The sequence below is a fragment of the Clupea harengus genome, chromosome 22, assembly GCF_900700415.2.
Source record: "Clupea harengus chromosome 22, Ch_v2.0.2, whole genome shotgun sequence".
Taxonomy (NCBI): Eukaryota; Metazoa; Chordata; class Actinopteri; order Clupeiformes; family Clupeidae; genus Clupea; species Clupea harengus.
The window spans coordinates 17986341-18007125 of NC_045173.1; the positions used below are offsets into that span (position 1 = coordinate 17986341).

The following is a 20785-nucleotide window of genomic DNA, read 5'->3' on the forward strand; positions in this document are numbered from 1 at the left end:
ATACAACACACACTGTAAACAATTTTTGGACTGAGATTTTCTTTTAATTTTTTTTATCTTTACACAGCTATCAAATAAAAACAAAAGCTCAGGTCTTTGTTTGCAATCACCTATTCAGCTGTGGTTGTCATGCAAATCAATCACACACTCCACACACAAATAAATGCCTCAATGTCTATGCCAAAGGCCAAAAGCAAATTAAATCACCTATTCTAAATGGCTACCTACTCAAGCAAAATAAGTTTTAGGAATACTTCTCAAATTCATAAATACTACTCCGTCCCGGCTCTAACTGAAACATCCTGACCCCACTACTGAAACGTTCAGAAACCTAATGTCAGAATGCAATTCAGGCTTTGCTAGCGAAAGTAATGTCCTTCAGTTCAAGAGACCGGTTGTTTGTTTGAATTCGACCAAAAGTCTGAAATCTGCCTTTGTGAATGCTATTACCACAGTAACCACATATACTGAATGCACACTGAACGCACCTGTGACTGCACCTGCTATGGGGGGGAAGATAAAACAGCTAGCTTAATTTGCAGTAAACTTCAAAAACTCCCTGATATGAAATTAAAGACATTATGCTCATATAAACCACTTGCCCCACTGTTTCTGATAAAATGTGTATTTATATGTGTATGTTACAGTAACAGAAATATTATATTGCTGAATAATCTTTGGCTTTGAGCCATTCACATTGGTTGAATTTGTTGCTATGGGATCTATACCCCAAAAGTACAAGCAATAACACACAACAAAAATGAAGAAAAATATACAAAAGGACAAATATCCCTCCTTATCATGACCATCAAGAAACCAGAACTAAAAAAACAACACCCTCCTCATCTCATATTTAAGAATACTTTTAGTTCCTCTAGTCCTGAGAGTTTTCATCTCCGCCCCCTCAGACACAGGCCAACCAAGCCGCACCTTACAGTGGTCCAAAAAAACCTCCAGCTTCCAAAAAATTATTTAAAACAAAAAATAAATAAATAAATGAATGAAACCAGGAACAGCCTCAGAGGATCTCGCGAGCTCTGCTGGTCTGGTAAGACTGGTGTTCACCCCATTGGGCCCCTCAGCTTCTTACTGATCACCTCGACCAATGAGAATGAAGTGAAAGGACGGGGACAGGATGGTGGAGTTCTGTAATTGGCCCTCCAGGGGTGAGGGGTGGGGAGAGTTTGATGAGGTGTGGTAGGTGAACTTTGACCTCAGGAACGCTTGGCCTTCTCCTGGGGGGCTGAGTTGGGGTTAAACCACAGGCATAGCAGGGTAATGAGGTGGCACACGTGCATGGAGAGGGAGCTGTAGTCGGTGGAGGGGTAGGTGTTCCACGACAGCTCAATCAGGCCCAGGATCAGCAACCTGCACCACAAGAATCAGAGAGAGACAAAGGTAAACTTGAATTGTGATATATACCCCATTCTTTATGGATACAGTATGATCTGTTCTCTGGAATACACAGATGCCCAGCACACTGGATTCTAATGTGCTTATAAACTTTCTGTTCTCTATGCTAAAAGACACACAAACACAAACACAAACACACACACACACACACACAAGCACCTTCCCTCACCTGAACAGGTCGGCCATCTTGTTGACCCCACCGCTCCAAAGCAGGTAGGGCAGCGTGTGGAAGTACCACACGTAGAACTGGTAGTGCAGTGAGCGGCTGAAGCACATGCCGATAAAGTTCGAGGTGAAGAGCACGAACACCACCTGTGAAGTCACGTTAAGGCAGCCACACCTCAAACTGTTCCCAGGACAAAATTGGAAAAAAAATATACACATCGCCAAAAATACTAGAGCACATCAAACTGATGTCAACAGGTAAAGAGCTGTGCAGTGTATAAACCTCACTTCCCAACACTTTAAGAGACTCTGTAGTGTAGTGCATGCTAGCAGAAGTTGGGCTTTAGCGTCATTGCTAGCAATTGCTAGCCTCAAACCAAGTTACACGCACACACATACCTAAGTAACTGATGATGGATGTGGTAAAAGTCTGGATGTGTGACTTAATCAGGATCTTACAAATCAAGACTTGGAACACATTGTTTAAGATGGAAAGGATATGATCAGAAGTAAGTTTCTGAGCAGGAGGATCCCTCGCGGCAGGATCCTTCAGCAAAGCCAACATGCTCTCTCCAGGCCTAAAGAGCATGAAAAACATGCATTATATATTTCATATAGATTTTTACACAATTTATATATTTGTACATTCTTTATTAGGTTTATTCACGTACAGTCTTATTTGCATAGATTCAGTAGATATTAATCATTGCTGAGTCCAAAAAGAATTCCTACTGAAACAACCGCAAAGCAGCAGGGATACACAAATCAGTTTTAAATGAATTTTCATATCAAATCACTGCTGCCACTATAACATTTACAGTCATTTAGAATCAGTTAGATCTCTGGCTACAATCTAGTCAAAACTTTCTACCACTGTAAACAAAACATGCAATGAAACACAAACACAGAAGGACTGAGGATTCAGTTCTGGGTTGTGCATGTCTGTGTGTAGTAACTCACCTCTTCCACCTACGCCAAGCAAACAGTGCCAGCGTGATCAGGTGGGCAAGCAGCAGTGCCAGGTGGAAGTATCGGTTGAGGAAGAGCCACTCGGGCAGGAAGCGCCAGTTCACAGTCCACTTGAAAAGGAACTGCCGGCCCATGTCAAAGGCCCGGCTCATGTAGCCAACAGGGTTCTCCAGCAGGAAGGGCAGCCCCAGCAACAGCTGTGGTTTAGAAAAAGACATGAGTGTGCTGAAGAGGCAGTTTGTGTGTGTTTGGTCAAAAGGTTGGTGGGATAAGAACCCTCTCAGGAGTCCCAATACAAATAGGCGATCAGCTCTGTCCCAAGTAGCACAATGACACAGAAAGCTATTAGAATGCCATTTGTTCTGTATTATGATCCTTTAAAATAGCTGACAATTCTGGAATGACTTGCAAATGAGTTTCTCTTCAGGGCAAATTACTGTTTTATAATTCTCACTCCTCAAAGGGTTAAAAAAGAGGAGGCTCACCTGGATGATGGCACAGAGAGAGAGTTTGGGGATGGTCTTCATCAGGCCGAACTCTGACAGGAGGAGGAAGAGGAGGCCGGGCGCAAACAGGAGGACGTTCATCTTCACGGACACAGCTAAACTGTCCACAAGAGAAGATGGCAGAGAACATGTGTCAAAACTAGACGTTCATCTTCACGGACACAGCTAAACTGTCCACAAGAGAAGATGGCAGAGAACATGTGTCAAAACTAGACGTTCATCTTTACAGACACAGCAGAGAATGTGTCAAAGCCACTTGCAGAGGACACCTCACGCTCACAGTTTCTCACTCTCTGGCTTTACTGTTATACTTGCCTGTACAGTCCACACCCCAGGGTCCAGTGTCCGTCCAGGAAGAGATTGACTGCCCCAAAGAGAAGCATCATGGCCACAGGGTCATTGAAGAGCCGCAGCACAAAGATGGAGTGAATGCGGTACGATGCACAGCACACAAAGAAGAACACGTACGGAGGAACCTACAGAGACCACATCCCAGTAGAGGGGGTCAGGAAAGACATCAGTCACACTCAGGAAAGTACTAAAAAATTAGCAGAGCAATGCAAACAACTTAGAGTGATTTCGTTAGGGCCACATTCAATTCTTTACTTACAACCCCCCTCAAAAAAGAGATTGGATCAATGTGTTGTACCCTACCTTTTTAGTGCGGTTGTAGATCTGAAAGACAAGCAGAAGCGTAACCAGGTAGAAAAAAGCGAAAATATACTGCGCAAGTCGGATATTCGCCCCATGGTCTGTCGCGTAGTACAACACTGTGAAGACGTATACAAAACCAGCTGGGTACCTGGATGCAACAAAGGTAAACAGAAAAATACATAAGTAAGGGACAAGGGGTGTGCTGCCAAGATCCCTCATCCCAATTTGTTACACCAAGACTGTGACTGTGGAAGAGGAAGAGAGCGGTCACCCCAACGGGCCTCAAACCCAATAACACTGCACCCTCACCATGAGGAAGGGTTATTGTCCTGAAGTGTATTTGAGTCCAAGTGGGATGACTGGTCTCTCCCTTCACCACATTACGCCAGCTAAAAACTTACACCAGTGGCCCTGTATCCCCCTTGAGTTGCGTGTAGTCATAGGTGCCATTGATGACTCCTTCCACCTCATCCATGTAGGCCTTCCAGTCGATTTCTGTATCTACAATGATGAGGATGTCATTAAAAGCACGGTGATCATGTTGTTATCGCCAGATGTAATAGAGATGTTTACACTATATCGTTAGGTTTATATGTTCATACTAGTCTCCACTATTAACTTTCAATAACAGCAGAAAAAGGTAGTGTAATACACTGTGTATTGCAATGCACTGATAGTTGATAAGATCAATAAACTAGAAAACGGTGGCTAACTCGGTTATTACACTAGCTGGGTAAATAGCAGCGGTGCAGGGACAGCAATTAAGTTTGGTGACATATAGAAACTGAAAGTAAACTGTTGTCACTGTTCTCTTAGGTCCATGGGCTTAACAAGCTAGCCAGCTAAATAGCTAGTTAGCTACTTACATGCAACTTTTTGAATGACCCATATATTGACACCGATTTCCAAAAACCAGAGGAGGGCTGTCACTAGCAACGTGTATTCCGTTTTGAATAATATGAGGTGCTTCTCCTGCCATATTGTGCGAAATGTTGCCCATATTCGAGATAAGGCACCACCGGCAGACTTCTTCTTTCCGACTACTGCCATTTCAATATACGTGGAGCGTGGAGGCCATACAGACAGCAACACGCTTAAGTTACGGGCAGCTGCGCAGTGAGGAGTTGGAGTTTGACGGGTGGTCACGTGTATTGGGAAAAAGTCATCACGTGACTTAAACAAGCTCACCTCCATATCTGGAAGTAGAGTGACAGTCTACGCTTTCAACAAAAGTCAATGTCACAGGTCAGTCGTGGGAAGCATATTGTTTGTTATCCAGAGAAAGTCGTGCAAATGTACAATGGTGTCCTCTGTTTTTAATGCCTGGATGATTTTGAGGACAAAGAATAGTCTTGCAATGGCAGGTGGTTACAGCCAGCGCACCCTGCTAGCTAGCAAGCTAACCTGGACAGCTTCATGTTTAAGTCGTTGACAGTTGCCAAAGTGCGTGACAAAAGAGGCTTTAGAGAGAATAATAGTTAGCATAGGCGACTTATACCCATAGGTAGTTCATGAACAGGAAACCCCCAAACTACTTTTATTTTCATTTTTGTCTTCCGTAATATGCATCATATCTCGTTGGCTAACCAACCATTCAAAATAACAAAAGGTTAATTCCACTTAACTGTATTTCACAATTATTGCACAATGTTTACAATGTGTTGGACTCTTGTTGTCAAGGATAGCGCTATCCAAAGCCTCTGAAGAAGTTATTAGCCACCCTCTGATACCAGGGAATAAATAGATCACAGATTCAATGCATATTGTATGAATAGGTTTTCTTTTTTCATCTCTTAAAGCATGTGCATCAAACTGAAGTGTTATGAATCGGCTATGTGTGTAAAGGCTGTTAAATAGCATTTGTTTTGTTTCATAGTTTAGTGGGAGGAAAGAGCAGTAAGAGTTGTGGACGATGGAGGAATATCCATTAAAAACTTTGGAGATCGTGTGTCTTGGGTCAAGCCTTGCTCTCTCTGGCCTGTTCTACTACATCTACAGGAAGAAACGGAAAACAGTGGACAAGCTCAATGTCAGTCCGCTGCCTATTCTCTGTCCATTTTCCTTCCAAATAAGCATAATTTCACTGCAAACATGTGCTTAAGGTAAAGATAAAATATAACTGATGATTTGTCTTGTACAGGAGGCACCGCAGTTAGCACTCAATGATGAGCTGGCAAACCTTTTGAATCAGGCTCCAGGAAAATGTCTGCAATATGTAATCATTGAAGGTAATGCCCTGCATGTGACATGGTTGCCTTTTACACCACACCGGCCAGTTTATCCATCTATTTCATTAGACTGAAGCTCTGTGAATCTACTACTGCATTGTGTACTACTTTAAAACATTATATGTGTGCCATGCTATAGAGATGATGTGCATGTCCTTTCTGTGGCTGTGTGGAGACGTTCACCCAGAATAGTTTGCAGTGCACATAGCAGAACTGGTCAGCTGTTACACACATGGGAGTGCCTGTCAGTCCAGGGAGAGCTTCGTCAGTTATGTCCAGATAGTACAATAAAGCTCATTTACACTGCCCAACTGTGACAAAATAAATCACTGTATCCAAACAGAAATGCAGAAGCTGTGGGTATAACATTACCATGGACATGAAATGCGTATTATGCATTCCTCCTATTTGATCATTGGTGTCAGACTGAAACAACTGTACATCATAGTCGTTTCAGTTCTGACACTGAATAAGCTCAAACACTAGCTTTCCTCTGCCCCCTCTTGCCACATGTATATGTCACCTGTGCATCATGTAGTAATGTCAAGCTGTGTGCTTCACAGGAGCGGTGCAGCCAATAGGGGAGCCCCTTAGGAGCCAGTTTCAGGAGGGTACTGTGGGCGTCATCCAGAAGCTGGTGTTACGTGAGCACAAGCTGGTGTGGAACAGCCTGGCACGCACCTGGTACAGAAGAGTAAATGTTTTAACGCCTGTCAGCCTATAGATATAGCCTATTTGCTACTGAGTGGTCAAGTTGTTTGCAGTTATGCAACAAAGTAGTTAATAATAATCGTCCCCTCTTTATCTTTCTTTCTCTTCTGCCCACTCTTCTCTCTATTCCTCACTCTCTCTGTCTTTCTCCATCTTTCTCACTCTCTCTGTCTCTCTCAACGTCATCTCTTTCTCTATCCCTCTGTCTATTTCTCCCACAAACACTTTCTCTCCATCCCTCAGGACAGACAGTGAGCGCGTGCTGCACCAGCGGGTGAACGCTGTGCCCTTTAACCTGGTAGGCTCAGACCAGGCCGCGGTGCGTGTGCTGTGCCCACTGGAGGCCACGGGCCCCGAGATGGAGGTGATCCATGAGAAGTTCCACCAGGCCATCTACGGCTTTACTGACCTCATCGGCCAGTACCTGAGCGGAGAAAAGCCCAAGGGCCAGTTGGAGACGGAGGAGATGCTGAAGGTGTGTCTTGATTCTATGTATCTGCTTGCCTCACTCCCCTTCCTCTACCTCCTTTCTATCCCTCTACAGGGCTGGCCTCAAGTAGATGGGTCCCCATTCTGAGCTGGTCCCCCCGTCTATTTGTCTACCAGGCTGGCCTTACACAGATGGGCCCCCGAGCTGGTTTCTGCTCAAGCTTTCTTCCTGTTAAAAGGAAGTTTTTCCTTGCGAGCATTGCCTTGTGCTTGCTCTATGGAGTTCAGGCCTTGGGTTCTTTAAAAGGGCTTTGAGATCAAATGTATTGTTAAGGGTGCTATATGGAGTAATAAAACTGAGTTGAATTGTATTGAGGTGGGTGCAGCGCTGACCGGTGTGGGCGAGCTCATCCTGGACACGGACCGGGCCGTGAAGCTGCGACCGCCGGCCGACGGCTCCGAATACTTCCTGAGCACGGGCGACTTCGAGGCGCTGCGTCTGGAGCAGGAGGGCCAGGCGCTGGTGTGGCGCGCACTGGCGACGGCGTGTGCCTTGGCGGGCATGGCCGTGCTACTGTGGGCTGCTCGACGCTACTACCGCCGCCTGCAGACGAAGTGGGAGCGCGAGCGGCTGCGCAGGGAGTTCGAGCGTCTAGGCTCCGGCAGCCGAGCGGCGTCAGTGTCCTCCTCGTCTGGGACGGCGCAGGATGGGGAAGAGGGTGAACTGGAGCCCCTGGAGAATGCATGTGTGGTGTGCCTGAGTAACCCGCGCAGCTGCGTGCTGCTGGACTGCGGACACGTGTGCTGCTGCTTCAGCTGCTACCAGGCTCTGCCCCAGCCCACCTGCCCCATCTGCAGGCAAACCATCAGGAGGGTAGTGCCCCTCTACCAGGTCTGACCCGCAATCATGTGCACACACACACACAGACATGGGGACTTGAAAAGGACAGGATGAAGATCTACGCACTAACTCCTACCATGAACATGTGCTGTTTTACACACACACACATACATACATACACACACACACACATACATACATACACACACACACACACATATATACACACACATATACACACACATATACACACACATATACACACACACACACACACACACACACACACACACACACACAGGTCTGACTGTTTGTAGAGGGAACATGCACATTTGCCAGATATCTAGAAACACACACGCACAAACAGAGAGAGGGAGAAACTCATAAAGCACATATTTTATTCATCCCCCTCCAACTGTCCTGCCCAGACACAACACAGACAAACACATGATGTGTACACAGTCTTATACAAGCAGTTGTGTATACACCCTATCTCCCCTTGCCACACCTGATTACAAACACAAAAGAGGAACATAATAGAATGGTTTGGAACACAGTCGCGCACACACACATGCCCACACTAATGAATGTGCATCTTTACACTTAGATGAGATGTTGGACTGCTTTCTGTAAATACTGTCCATGGCAGCGCATTTGATCACAGTAGACACCGGGGCACATTTTCTGTAATAAAGCCTGTAAAGTATTGAGGTAACCATACGCACATCTACTGCATCTGTCAAATGTGAATTTAAGGTAGAACAGTTACATTAATTTTGGTCTTACTTACGTTTTGGGGAACTATTTTCTCAAGAAATTAATTTGTAGATACCAGAGCTGTATACACATCACCACCACCTTTAAAATCTTCTAGAGATGTAAATGGAAGTTATTTTCATACTATCGTTAGGTTTGTGCCTTAATTTGTTAATAAAACTGCTGCTTTGTGGCTGGGTGATTGTCTGTGTACCTGACTCAGGTGGATACAGATTAAAAGCTCTGTGTTAAGTTTCTGCTAGAGTTTTCAGCTTGCCTCTGACATAATTAGAGAGCTGCTTTGCTCTTCTGTGAATAAAACATGACATCTTATACCCAGATTCGACTGACTGTGATGGATTTAAGTGATTGATGTCTGATGCAATTCCCATACACATTCTTTTAGGTTTGATGGTGTCTCCTTAAAAGCATGTACCATGTAACCATATTCTGGACAAAAACTATGTCCACTTTTATGTTGGATTTAACCAGACTTATTGATGAAATCATCATCTGCAGAGGTCTTTTCATTGTCTCAAGACGGACTGGACTGTACAACTCAGGAAAGCACCATATTTAGTGTCAACGCAATGATGTAAAAATCCAATTTAACAATCTGACGTCAGTCTGACTAGAGAGCGCTGCTATTCCTGTCGTGGGAAAAGGAGGGGGCACGCCTGCTCCGAGTGGGAATTCTTGCGCACGGATTTGCTCTTATGAAAATGGAAAACACAGAAAATGTCCTGCGTGGTGTAAGTGGGAGGCGGGATGTAGTGTCCTGAGCAGGGATGGATTACCGAACGGGCCTACCGGGCCCAGGCCAAGGGGCACACGAGCTAAGGGGGCCCCTAAGCCAGAGCCTCTGCATGAAGTGGCTGTTATGTATCTCTTATTTGTGGTTGAAAGAGGTGTATTTTGTTAATTTGCTGTTGGCTTTAATTGAGTGTACCTGCGCTGTGTTAGAAAATGTGTATGTGCGCTGTAAATCCTGTTCAGATACAGGTGAATTTAGTTATTGTGCTGTTGAATTTTTTTTTCATTACATTTAAGTAATGTCTTGCGAGCACACAATTTTTGCGGCCGCACGCAAAGGGGGGAGGGGGGCATGGTTTCATAACCCGTCCATGGTCCTGAGCAGGTGGTGGTGGTGGTGGGGTCAGTGGGTGCTATAAATCATCACCGGGCAGCACAATTCAGTCCCTCCGGAGTCCCAGGGGCAACAGCTGCACTTCCTCTTTGAAACACTTGCCCTTTGCCATCCAACTTGAGACCGTGGAAAAATACACCCTCCCCCCGTTCAAACATGAACCTAGGGCAGCAGTTAGCGACGCGTACCGTTACTGCTTTTACTTACGCCTATTAGGCAACTGCATTCAGGTTAATTATTTAGCATTGGTCAGTGGGTTGTGTTGAATAAATACAGACTCTATCTTCATTTGCTGGCACGATCATTTTTCAATATAATTTGGCAATAGTACGCGCAGTAGGCCCTTTCTGATTTTCGTTCACTTGTAAGATTCACCACCAGATGGCAATACTGTACAGGCTACAAAACGGCTAAGTTGCCCTTTCACATCGCAGCAGCCGTGTGGCTGAAACACACCAAACGCGTTTTTAAAACGGCAGACGCTTCAAAAACGCCTTGGCAAAGTGCGGCGGGCAAAACATTCGCAGGATCACCAGGCTGTTTTGCCCGGCGCCTAGGAAGCGGAGCTGCGTGCGCAACCTGCCTGGGTCAAGTGTGACATTGATGAGCGGTGCGCCTCCGCGCCTTGCGCTGGAAAGTTGAGAATAGTTCAACTTTTAAGCGCATCTAAAAAACGCTACAAAGACGCAACGCGTTGCGGAGAAAAGGCGCACACGCAAGGCGCGCCGTACCATAGGAAACAATGCATTTGCTAGCGTCCCGTTTTTAAAAACGCTTTTGGTGTGTTTCGGCCCTTAGTCGTCACTGAGTTAGCATAGGGATCGCCAGTCTGGACTTGGCAGATGTCGAACTCGAACTGGCATAACAACTGCACAACGATGCAGAAGGGTCGGGAACTGACTGATCTGGACAGTGGACATGTACCCAAACATTCACAATACAATTAAAGTTGCTGCAGTATTGATTATATGGTGTTTATTCTGTCTTTCAAAATGCGTTTAATACGTTTACCGAAAATGAGCTGCTGCCAGGTGTAGGTTGTGCGTGGCACAACTTTCTTGCGTACCATGAACGAGAATCCTGCGGGCGCTCCTGGCGCCAGGTCAGACTGACACAAGCCATTTCGGCTCAGTAGAGCTGGCAACAGCTGCTCCAGAACGCTTGGTCCTTACAGGTATCCGTTCAGCAGCGCTGTGATGCTGTCACGGCAAAGAAAAGCACCGACCCCTCATTTTATATGTGGGTGTTCTTGCAGAAAGAGGGGCACCAGACAGCAGTTCTGCTAGGAGGCACAAAAAAACACGCCACTGGCAATTACCGCTGTCACCCAGCTGGAGTGGGAGGAGAAACATGCTATATGTGACCCAATTACTGCCAGGACGTGATTAAGGGTCACACAGGTGTTTTCATCAAGAGGCCTGGTGACTCCTAAGCCACAGGAGCTCGGATTCTCCCGCTGAATACGGATGTGTTTAGCCCATGTCATCACTTCGATCCTTTAGGCCTTCTGGGTGTTCCATTTCTAAACTTTATACGGTGGTTCTGGAAGCCTGTTACTCATTTATTAGCTACAGCTATTATGTCCAAAGGTATGCTTTATAATAATGACCTATTTACAATGTAGATTTAAAATGTAGCCTATGGTCAAACAGCGGTGCGGTTCAGTAGGCAGCACTCAGTGGCGTTCAATCACAGGTTGACCAGAGCAGACCTATTTATTTAAAGCTGTAAATTGTAAATCCACTTCATATTTACAGCAGCTTGAGAAACTACTTGCTGATGAGGGCTACAGCTGGAAGCAAGGATGAACAAATCCAGCCGTTCACAGACACAGTCTTGTGTCCCCAGTTCTTTATAGACAGTCAGTATTCACATGGCTGACTGGATGATGTTCCCGAAGTGTCATAAAAATCTAACTGCACCTCTCGATAAACTAGAAAATGCAGTCGTAGCCACGTCATCAGGGTGATGGTTATATCACATGCATCTGATTGTGAATTGCATAGAGCATGTCCCACTAGCAAAGAAAGGGAATAGTTTACGTGCTTGAACACACTGATCTTGAGAAAGGCGGTCTGTGGCGGTGTGTGTCGCACTGTGTGCTCAGTCAGACAAAGAAACAAACGAATGCAGACATGGACACCCACACTAATGATCTGCGGAACTACAGGCTACAGAAACACACACACGCTCATTTGTAAATCGCAGTGTTTTCCGGTGGGTGAGTCAGAGTGGGCGCTGTGTGGTGACTCAGCAGGAGCAGCGATGTAATTGGGAACTCTGCGCTGACGGCACAGCTTTGCGGACGCACGTCTTTGGGCTGAAACACACCAAACGCGTTTTTTTAAAACGGCAGACGCTTCAAAAACGCCTTGGCAAAGTGCGGCGGGCAAAACATTCGCAGGATCACCAGGCTGTTTTGCCCGGCGCCTAGGAAGCGGAGCTGCGTGCGCAACCTGCCTAGGCCGAGTGTGACAATGATGAGCGGTGCGCCTCCGCGCCTTGCGCTGGAAAGTTGAGAATAGTTCAACTTTTAAACGCATCTAAAAAACGCTAGAAAGACGCAACGCGTGGCGGAGAAAAGGCGCACACCCAAGGCGCGCCGTACCATAGGAAACAATGCATTTGCTAGCGTCCCGTTTTTAAAAACGCGTTTGGTGTGTTTCGGCCCTTAGTCAGAGAAAGCGCGACAACTCGTCGAGTCCACCGCATCATTAAAGAAACACTGCAACAATTTGACACTTTTTGAGGTATGGTTTTATAGGCAACTATTTTTGGTACCATCCTCAAATTCATTTTGATAGCATGGCATTTTCACATGTGAAAGACAGATAAACACCTGTGTCTTCCCCACTAGCCATCAAATATATGCCCTATGTAGTTCTGTGTAACGGGCTGGAACACCCTGCAAAAATGAAAGCTTTCACACGCATGACATTGCCAGCTATACTGCCAAAAGACACCAGTTAGTGTGTTGGAAAGCTTCTATCAGTGTCAGCTGGGCTGTTGGTGGTGTTTGAAAGGTTTTTGCATGCCTTTTAGGTAGTTAGCTTACTAGTTTTGGAACAGAACTCCGTATTGCTGTTGTAAGAGGCCGGGCAACAGCTGCCTGTTCAGAAAATGACAGAGAGAGCAAGAGTATTAGCCAGTGAGAGACAGACCGTGGTGGAGAAAGAATACCAAATACCGCTTCTGCTGATAAGAGCGAGACTGGTTTTGCTGTCTATATCTTTAAACAGATTAGCCAAGGAACGCGGGAAGACGAGGGGGAGGGGTATGGGGCGCCGTTTGTAAAATGTTGCACGTTCGAAAATCCTGCTCAGTACATGTATGTACATAAATGTACATTTAGCATTATCATATGGAAAAAAAAGCATGACAATATTCAAATGTCACTTTTTCAAGCATTTAGAGATAAATTCATGTAAATTCATGCGATAACTTTTCCAAGGATCATTTTTGCCAGTAACACAAAGTTGTTAAATAATATAAATCTTTCATCTAAATGTTAATGTTAAATGTTAAATGTAAATGTTAAATATAAATGTAAATGTTAAATGTAAATGTAAATGTTAAATATAAACGTAAATGTTTGATGTTATATATAAATGTTAAATGTAAATACAAATATCAAATGCTAAATGTAAATGTTAAATGTAAATGTAAATGTTAAATGTAAATGTAAATGTTCAGTCTACATGTCAGACTTGACGACAGAACATTACAATATTTACGGTAATTCATAGCTTTCAGTCACACTACAAGGGATACCTTGCGGGCAAAAGCGAAGATGTCGACCAACAGTGGACATCGTCGAGCAGTGCAGCCTACTCAATTACGATCGCCATCAAACACAGATCATACCACAATAGCCAGACAGAGATATCTAGAAAAAAATTACATTTTGGGAACCTGTGATCCCTTTACTGCACCCGCTGATATTTGTATTTCTATAACGTCGTAGAAGTCCCTGCCTGAGCTCCAGTTGGGAGATATTTACATCTATCTTATAGAAAATCCGCCCCCCTACACACCTCAAAAACTGAAAGCCTACCAAAAGCACAGATAGTAATTTAATTTTCAGAAGGGGATGGGTTCATAACGATGTCGTCTGGAAGGTGAAAACTAATAAACATCTTCATTATCAGAGCAAAGATGATTGCCATTGAATAGCTAGCTACCAGCTAGCGAGCTACATGCTGTTAGCTAGCAGCCTTTAGCCTACCCAACACTGTTCTTTATCATTTGACACAATTTGCTGGTTAACACCAGTACAACCACCTGTTCTGGCGAATGACAACTGAAATTATCTTCCCAAGTATTTTCTACTGGCATTGTAGTATTACCAGTTGGATGACAAAATACAGTAGCCTAGCCTACTTGCTTAGGTACTTGTCGCAATCTCAGAGCAGAAACCGGGTAATCCAATTTTAATCGTGTTGATGCTTTGTTTCTTGACTTTATTTCTTGATCTATTCCCGTTTTAGGTAGTTATTCTGATAAATGAGGCGACCAAAACAGGGTTACTGCTTTTATTGCAAGCTCCAAAAATAAGGCTACTTTACTGCCCGCCTGAGAAAAGTTGACCCAGAAGATGTCTACAATCAGCTGGAAACAGCCGGGCTTGTCTCCTCGCTGATTTGAACAGCCAACCGAGCAACAACTGTCTGGCATTTTACTACCTATGTCAGACAATTTTAAAGCGGATATATTAAATAATCTTGAATGAAAGATGGTCAGTTCCTGTATAAATTCCAGTGGTAGACAGCTGTGGAGTGTATTTCTTGCCCGCAAGCTGGTAATTCTGACGTGACGTGAAAACTATGAAAGCCAATTACCGTAAATATTGTAAGGTTCAGTCTTCAAATCTGACATGTAGACTGAACATTTAACATTTACATTTACATTTAACATTTACATTTAGCATTTACATTTAGCATTTACATTTACGTTTATATTTAACATTTACATTTACATTTAACATTTACATTGATATTTAACATTTACATTTAGATGAAACATTTATATTATTCAACAACTTTGTGTTACTGCCAAACATTATCCTTACATGAATATCTCTCTAAATGTTTGAAAAAGTGACATTTGAATATTGTTGTGCTTTTTTCCCCATATGATAATGCTAAATGTACCAAAACTGAGCAGGGTTTTAGAACGTGTAACATTTTACAAACGGCACCCCATAGAGGGGGGCGCTACAGCTGGTGGGTTAAATTATTGCATGGCCAAAAAAAAACATTAAATGTTTATTGTGCTTATGATGGATATAAAATATGTACATTTGTTTGTAGCCAAATAAAATAAAACCTCACTAAGATAAATGTATATTTAAACGGAGACAAGGACGTCAACAACAACAACAACGACGACGACAGAAATCATTCCCAGTGGTGATCTATTCGATGGGATTTCAAGAGTAACGCCAAGAGTTATGGAGCATATAGACCCATTGTTGTTTAATCTGACTTTCTGTGCTTTATTATGTTTAATTTCTACGTATTCATTGATTGTTAAGAAAATCGTTAGCCACAGGCTATTCTATTCAAAGGCTATATTTTAATATTCAGGCCTATATTTTATCTACTTAATCTGAGGATGTCTAGATGAAGGAGCAAATCGTTTACATTACATAATTAATTAACATAGGCCAAACTTTTGAATTCTTTATTGTGGATTCACAGGAGTTGTGAATGTTATTGATGTTTATAATTTATGCAGATCTGGAACATGCCCCATAATCGATCGTGTTGTGTTTTTGTTTTGTTGTTCATTTGTTTTTTGATCTGTTTAGCCGATAGGCTAGGCCGATAGGCTATAATTGTAAGGCTATACCCAGCCAATTTCAACTTTCTGTGGATATCATCGTAGATGATGGAGGACATTCGCATAAATTGTGCTCCGGCAGTGAATGCGTACTGGCTACGGAAAAATGAAATAAAGTTTGCATATATTATAAATCGTTCACGCTTGGTTCTTGTGTATTTTAAATGTCAGTAAGTCGTCACAGTCAGTGCTGTAGCCTCTAAATACTTGTCTAATATCATATTGCTGTGACGTCACATATTTGAGTAGAGCCTACAGCCCCCCCCCCCCCCCCTGCATCATCATCATCATCATCATTGTTTATTCAGGGAGAATTTACTGAGCACAGGGCTCTTTTGCAGCAATGCCCTGATTGAGGCTACATAGTACAGAAGAACAATAAATAAACAAACCATAACAAAACAAAACAGACAAAATAAATAAAAAAAATTATGTGTTTTTCCCTCCTTTCTGCTAGAGGGGACCAACCAACATTCTTGTATAAGTTACAGTGGTGGGTCCTGAAAGCGTCTCCTGTAACAAATGAATAGCACTATGGTAAACAGAGTCCAGGAGTTTTAAGGTAGAGGGTGCAGCATACATGTAAACAATGTCACCATAGTCAAGAACTGACAAAATTGTTGATTGCACTATTTCCATTCGGTTTTCAAAAGTAAAACAAGATCTTATTCTATAAAGAGCACCCAGTTTAATTTTAAGCTTCTTAGCTAGGTCAAGAACATGTGATTTAAATGACAGCCTATCATCTAGCCAGATACCTAGGTATTTATAGCAAGGAACTTGCTCAATATTAGTCCCAGAACGGGTGCATATCCTATGGGTGGGGGGGACATTATTTCTACCATTGGAGAAAATCATGAATTTAGTCTTACATTCATTCAGCATCAATTTTAGGGACTTTAGGGAATCCTGTACACAATCAAAAGCATGTTGAAGGTTTGAAACTGCTTGATCTATAGAGGGCGCTGAGGCATACAAAATTGTATCATCGGATCTGTTATGTAGGACAAGGTGTTAATATCCCTTTCTGCATACTCGAGACTCTGTGGGTTGGTCGAATGATTGATGGCATCCTATGGGTTGTCAAGTGGGCGCCCTCCTTCTTCGATGTTTCGCTGACCCACGACACCTCCAGAGGGTTCAGCAGTGAGATCCGGCGTCCCGGGCTCACTCCCTAGATGCCATCACTCATCCGACAGCCCAGGCGGAGTCCTTCCTCTTTATCCACAGTCACTGACTTCCCTTTTCAGCAGCCCTGGAAAGGTCTTTGACTGCCTGCCTGTGGGCCTTCCCCCGCACTCCCATCTCTTGAAGAAGCCTGGATGTTGAGGTGGCTACAAATCCTCTGCAGCCTACTTCAACTGGGCAGACCTTAGCTTTCCAGCCTCGTTGTTGTGCGTCTGCTGCAAGGTCCGCATACCTTAGCTTCTTGCGCTCGTAGGCCTCCTCCACTGCACTCTCCCAGGGCACCGTGAGCTCGACGATATAGACCTGCTTGAGTGAGGCCGACCAAAGCACAAGGTCTGGTCGCAGATTTGATGTTGCTATTTCTGCTGGAAATCGGAGCTTCTGGCCTAGGTCTGCCAGCATCTTCCAGTCCCGTGCCCCACCTAGCTGTCCAGTTTCTGGTCTTGTGGTGGTGAGAGTGGCTTGGCCCCCGCCCTCCCGGACAAATGTTGTTGTCGGCCTACGAGATGGTGGAGGAAGGGCATTGACGCTCATCCGTCGACTCTCCAGCACTGCCGCAAGACACTGTAGCACCTGGTTGTGCCGCCAGGTGTACCGGCCTTGAGTGAGGCCGGTCTTGCAGCCCACCAGGATATGCTTTAGTGTAGCTGGAGTCGGGCAGAGGGAGCATGTTGGGTCTTCTCCGTACCACTGGCTAAGATTCTTGGGAGACGGCAGTACATCATAAGCGGCCCTGATGGTGAAGCTAGCCTTAAATGCCTCCATCTCCCACAGCTCCTGCCAGGAGATCTTCCTCTTCTCCACTCCCTCCCAAGTCATCCACTGCCCCTGCCTTGCCTGTGAAACAGCTTTTGCACACCTTGCTGCCTCCTCTTGCTGACGTACCTCCTGGACCACCAGCTTGCGTCTCTGGAACGGAGTAGCCTTGTTCCATGCCGGTGTACTGGCTCCAGCTCCAAGACCACTCCTCCCGTGCTGCACTCGGCCCACGATGTCCCTGTGCTTGAGTGCTGCCTTTGCCTGCTTGGTTGCTTCCAGTGGGGTCCACTTCCTCCCAGTAGCCAGGATGGGTGCAGCTTGGGCTACAAATGGATCACTCGAATCCAATAGCATCATCTCCAGTCTAACTTTGGCGCATTTATACTCCTCTGCTAGACTGGAAATGGGCAGTTCTAATACTCCTTTGCCATAGAGCCCTATACTGCTGAGGCACCTGGGAAGCCCAAGCCACTTCCTTGCATATGAGCTGACCAGCCTCTCCAGCTTTTCCACCTTTGAGATCAGGACTTCATACATGGTAAGTGGCCATAAGAGGTGTTGAAGGAGCCCAAACTGCATACACCAAAGCTTCAACTTGCCAGGTAGTGCGGTTCTGTTGATGTTCTCCAGGCCGCTGGCTACATCCTTCCTGAGCTGATCTACTTGCTCTTTGTCCTTAAGGGAGGCATCATACCATCGGCCAAGGCTCTTCACAGGCTTCTCAGAGACAGTTGGAATAGGCTCATCGCCAATGAGAAAGCGTTGGTCTGACAGCTTCCCCTTGACGATGGAGATGCTTCTAGACTTGCTCGGCTTGATCTTCATCCGAGCCAGCTCGATGTTATCTTGCAGCTTTCTCAGCAGCCGTACAGTGCAAGCCTTGGCCGTGGTGAGGGTGGTAACGTCGTCCATGTAAGCTCTCACAGGCGGCAGCCTCAGGCCAGGTCTTATAAGCTGTCCTCCAACCACCCACCGAGATGCTCGAATTATCATCTCCATGGCCATTGTGAAGGCTAGCGGGGAGATGGTGCAGCCGGCCATAATTCCCACTTCTAGATGCTGCCATGCTGTGGTGTACTCTGCTGTTGATAGGCACACCTGCACGTCCTGGAAGTAGGCCTTGACAAGGCTTGTTAGGGCTACAGGGACCCTGAAGAAGTCAAATGCGGTCCAGAGGAGGTTGTGAGGGACTGAGCCAAAGGCGTTGGCGAGATCCAGGAACACCACGTGAAGATCTGTTCCCTCCGTCTTGGCAACTTTGATCTGATGCCAGATGGTACTCGCATGTTCCAGACAACCGGAGAAGCCAGAGATGCCTGCTTTCTGGATTGATGTGTCAATCAGATGGTTTCTTTGCAGGTATCCTGCCAGTCTGTGAGCGACCACACTGAAGAATATCTTCCCCTCGACGTTTAGGAGGCTGATCTGGCGGAATTGGCCGATTTCTGATGAGTCCTTTTCCTTTGGGATAAGGATTCCTCCAGCTCTCTGCCAGGATGTTGGTATCTCCTTCTTTTGCCAGACCACCCTCATGAGCTTCCAGAGGAATCGCAGGGCGTCTGGTGCATTTTTGTAGAGCCTGTATGGAACTCCGTTAGGACCTGGGGCTGAAGCAGCCCTTGCTCTACGCACAGTTTTCTCCACTTCGCTCCATCTGGGTGGGCTGATATCTAGCTGGTGCTCTGGTGGGTTGATTGGTGGCATATCAGATGGGAGAATAACCTCTTCGTGGCGTTTGGCATCTGTACAGGACTTTTCCAGATGTTTTTCCAGGTCTGCCTTTGACACTGAGAGGCTTCCACTCTTCTCCGCTGTAAAGAGACTCTTCACAAATTTGAAGGGGTCTTTGTAGAAGCGTGATCTTGTCTGTTCCTTCCTTCTGCGCTTCTTTACCAGATTTTCCGCTCTTCTCAGTGTCACAAGTCTACTCCGGATGGCCTCCTGCAAGACGTTGATACCCTCCTTTTCCTCCTCCGTGGCTTTCCTCCACTGCTTCTTCAGCTGCCTCCTTTCTCTGACTAGGCGATCTATTTCCTTCTGCCTCCTGGACTTAGTGGAGATTGTCGGTTCAGATCTCTTTCTTTCGACTGCTCCAAACCTTTCCGATCCATAGCTGTATATAAGATCTCCCATTTTCTCCAGCTTCTTCCTGGTGGTGCCTTTGAGCCCCTCTAAGATGTTGCAGAGGTCAGTGTTGACCTCCATCCACAGTGCCTTTTCGCAGGATTTTGGCCACTTGATCAGTGGCCTTCGCCCCTGGATCTTCTTTTCCACTGCAGGTCTTGCTGGGCTGGGTTCAGGTTGGTTTCCTGTGCAAGGTTCGTCCTCTTCTGGGACAGGGATGTTGATGTCCTGCAGACTGTGGTTTTGGCCCTGCTGCTGAACTTCAGTCGACTGACTCGACCTGCTTCTCAGAAAGTAGCTGTCGATGCGAGATCCCTGTTGACCCTTCTTTAGGCACCCTTTCTTGCCCTGATGTATTTTTAGGCCTCTAGTGGAAGTAACCTTTGCCCAGCCACATATGCAGCTCTGGAGCTTGTGTCCTGCTGTAGCTGTTGCAGTCTTGGGTATGCTTGGGTATCATCAAACTCGTAGTCTGTTCCGTTCCTATGTCAATAACCGGGTTATCCGCCGATGAGTCATCTTCCGCCCCGCTCTCGCTGACTCAAGGGGTATTTTTTCCTTATAATTTTTCGTAGCCATTGGTGGGTGGGACTCATACACCGTTCGTGCTGGGTCCCGCTACCATGGGTAGCTAGCCCGTGGCAGCCCCGTTGGGGTCTATTCCCTCCCGCCAGCTGTCTTTCCATGCCGTCACAAGGTCTTTCCCTAGTCGGCATAAAAATGGACTTTGCAATGTTCTAGATGGTCACAGATATTATTAATGTAAAGTGAGAACAATACCGGGCCTAAAATAGAGCCCTGAGGGACACCAGAATTAATTACTAGGGCCTCAGATGTAAGGCCTGCAACATCTATACATTGTGTTCTACCCGTGAAGTAGTTTTTGAACCATCTGAGGGAGACATTATCAAATCCCAGGGAGTCCAGTTTGCCAAAAAGTATCTCATGGTTTACTGTATCAAAAGCTTTCGACAGGTCAATAAATAAAGCGGCACAACATTGTTTCTTGTCTACAGCAGAGGCTATGTCATTTACCACAAGGGTTGTTGCAGTA

The 20785-nt window shown here is 45.3% G+C and overlaps 3 protein-coding genes across 3 annotated transcripts; 1 reads left to right on the plus strand and 2 right to left on the minus strand.

Moving 5' to 3' along the window:
- Positions 1-22: 22 nt before the first annotated feature.
- alg3 (ALG3 alpha-1,3- mannosyltransferase) lies at positions 23-4829 on the minus strand. Its single transcript, XM_012835333.3, has 9 exons — positions 4574-4829; positions 4109-4208; positions 3708-3855; positions 3369-3529; positions 3033-3153; positions 2539-2744; positions 2080-2156; positions 1583-1727; positions 23-1368 (listed from the first exon to the last, which is right to left on the minus strand). The coding sequence occupies exons 1-9, from the start codon at positions 4755-4757 to the stop codon at positions 1215-1217; spliced, it is 1296 nt and encodes a 431-aa protein (XP_012690787.2). The 5' UTR covers positions 4758-4829; the 3' UTR covers positions 23-1214.
- A 15-nt stretch (positions 4830-4844) lies between these two features.
- mul1a (mitochondrial E3 ubiquitin protein ligase 1a) lies at positions 4845-8128 on the plus strand. Its single transcript, XM_012835334.2, has 6 exons — positions 4845-4952; positions 5584-5736; positions 5848-5935; positions 6499-6619; positions 6890-7121; positions 7452-8128. The coding sequence occupies exons 2-6, from the start codon at positions 5620-5622 to the stop codon at positions 7971-7973; spliced, it is 1080 nt and encodes a 359-aa protein (XP_012690788.1). The 5' UTR covers positions 4845-4952; positions 5584-5619; the 3' UTR covers positions 7974-8128.
- Positions 8129-16890: 8762 nt separating this feature from the next.
- On the minus strand, positions 16891-19824 carry LOC116218486. Its single transcript, XM_042703106.1, has one exon. The coding sequence runs from the start codon at positions 19810-19812 to the stop codon at positions 16891-16893; it is 2922 nt and encodes a 973-aa protein (XP_042559040.1). The 5' UTR covers positions 19813-19824.
- Positions 19825-20785: the final 961 nt, after the last annotated feature.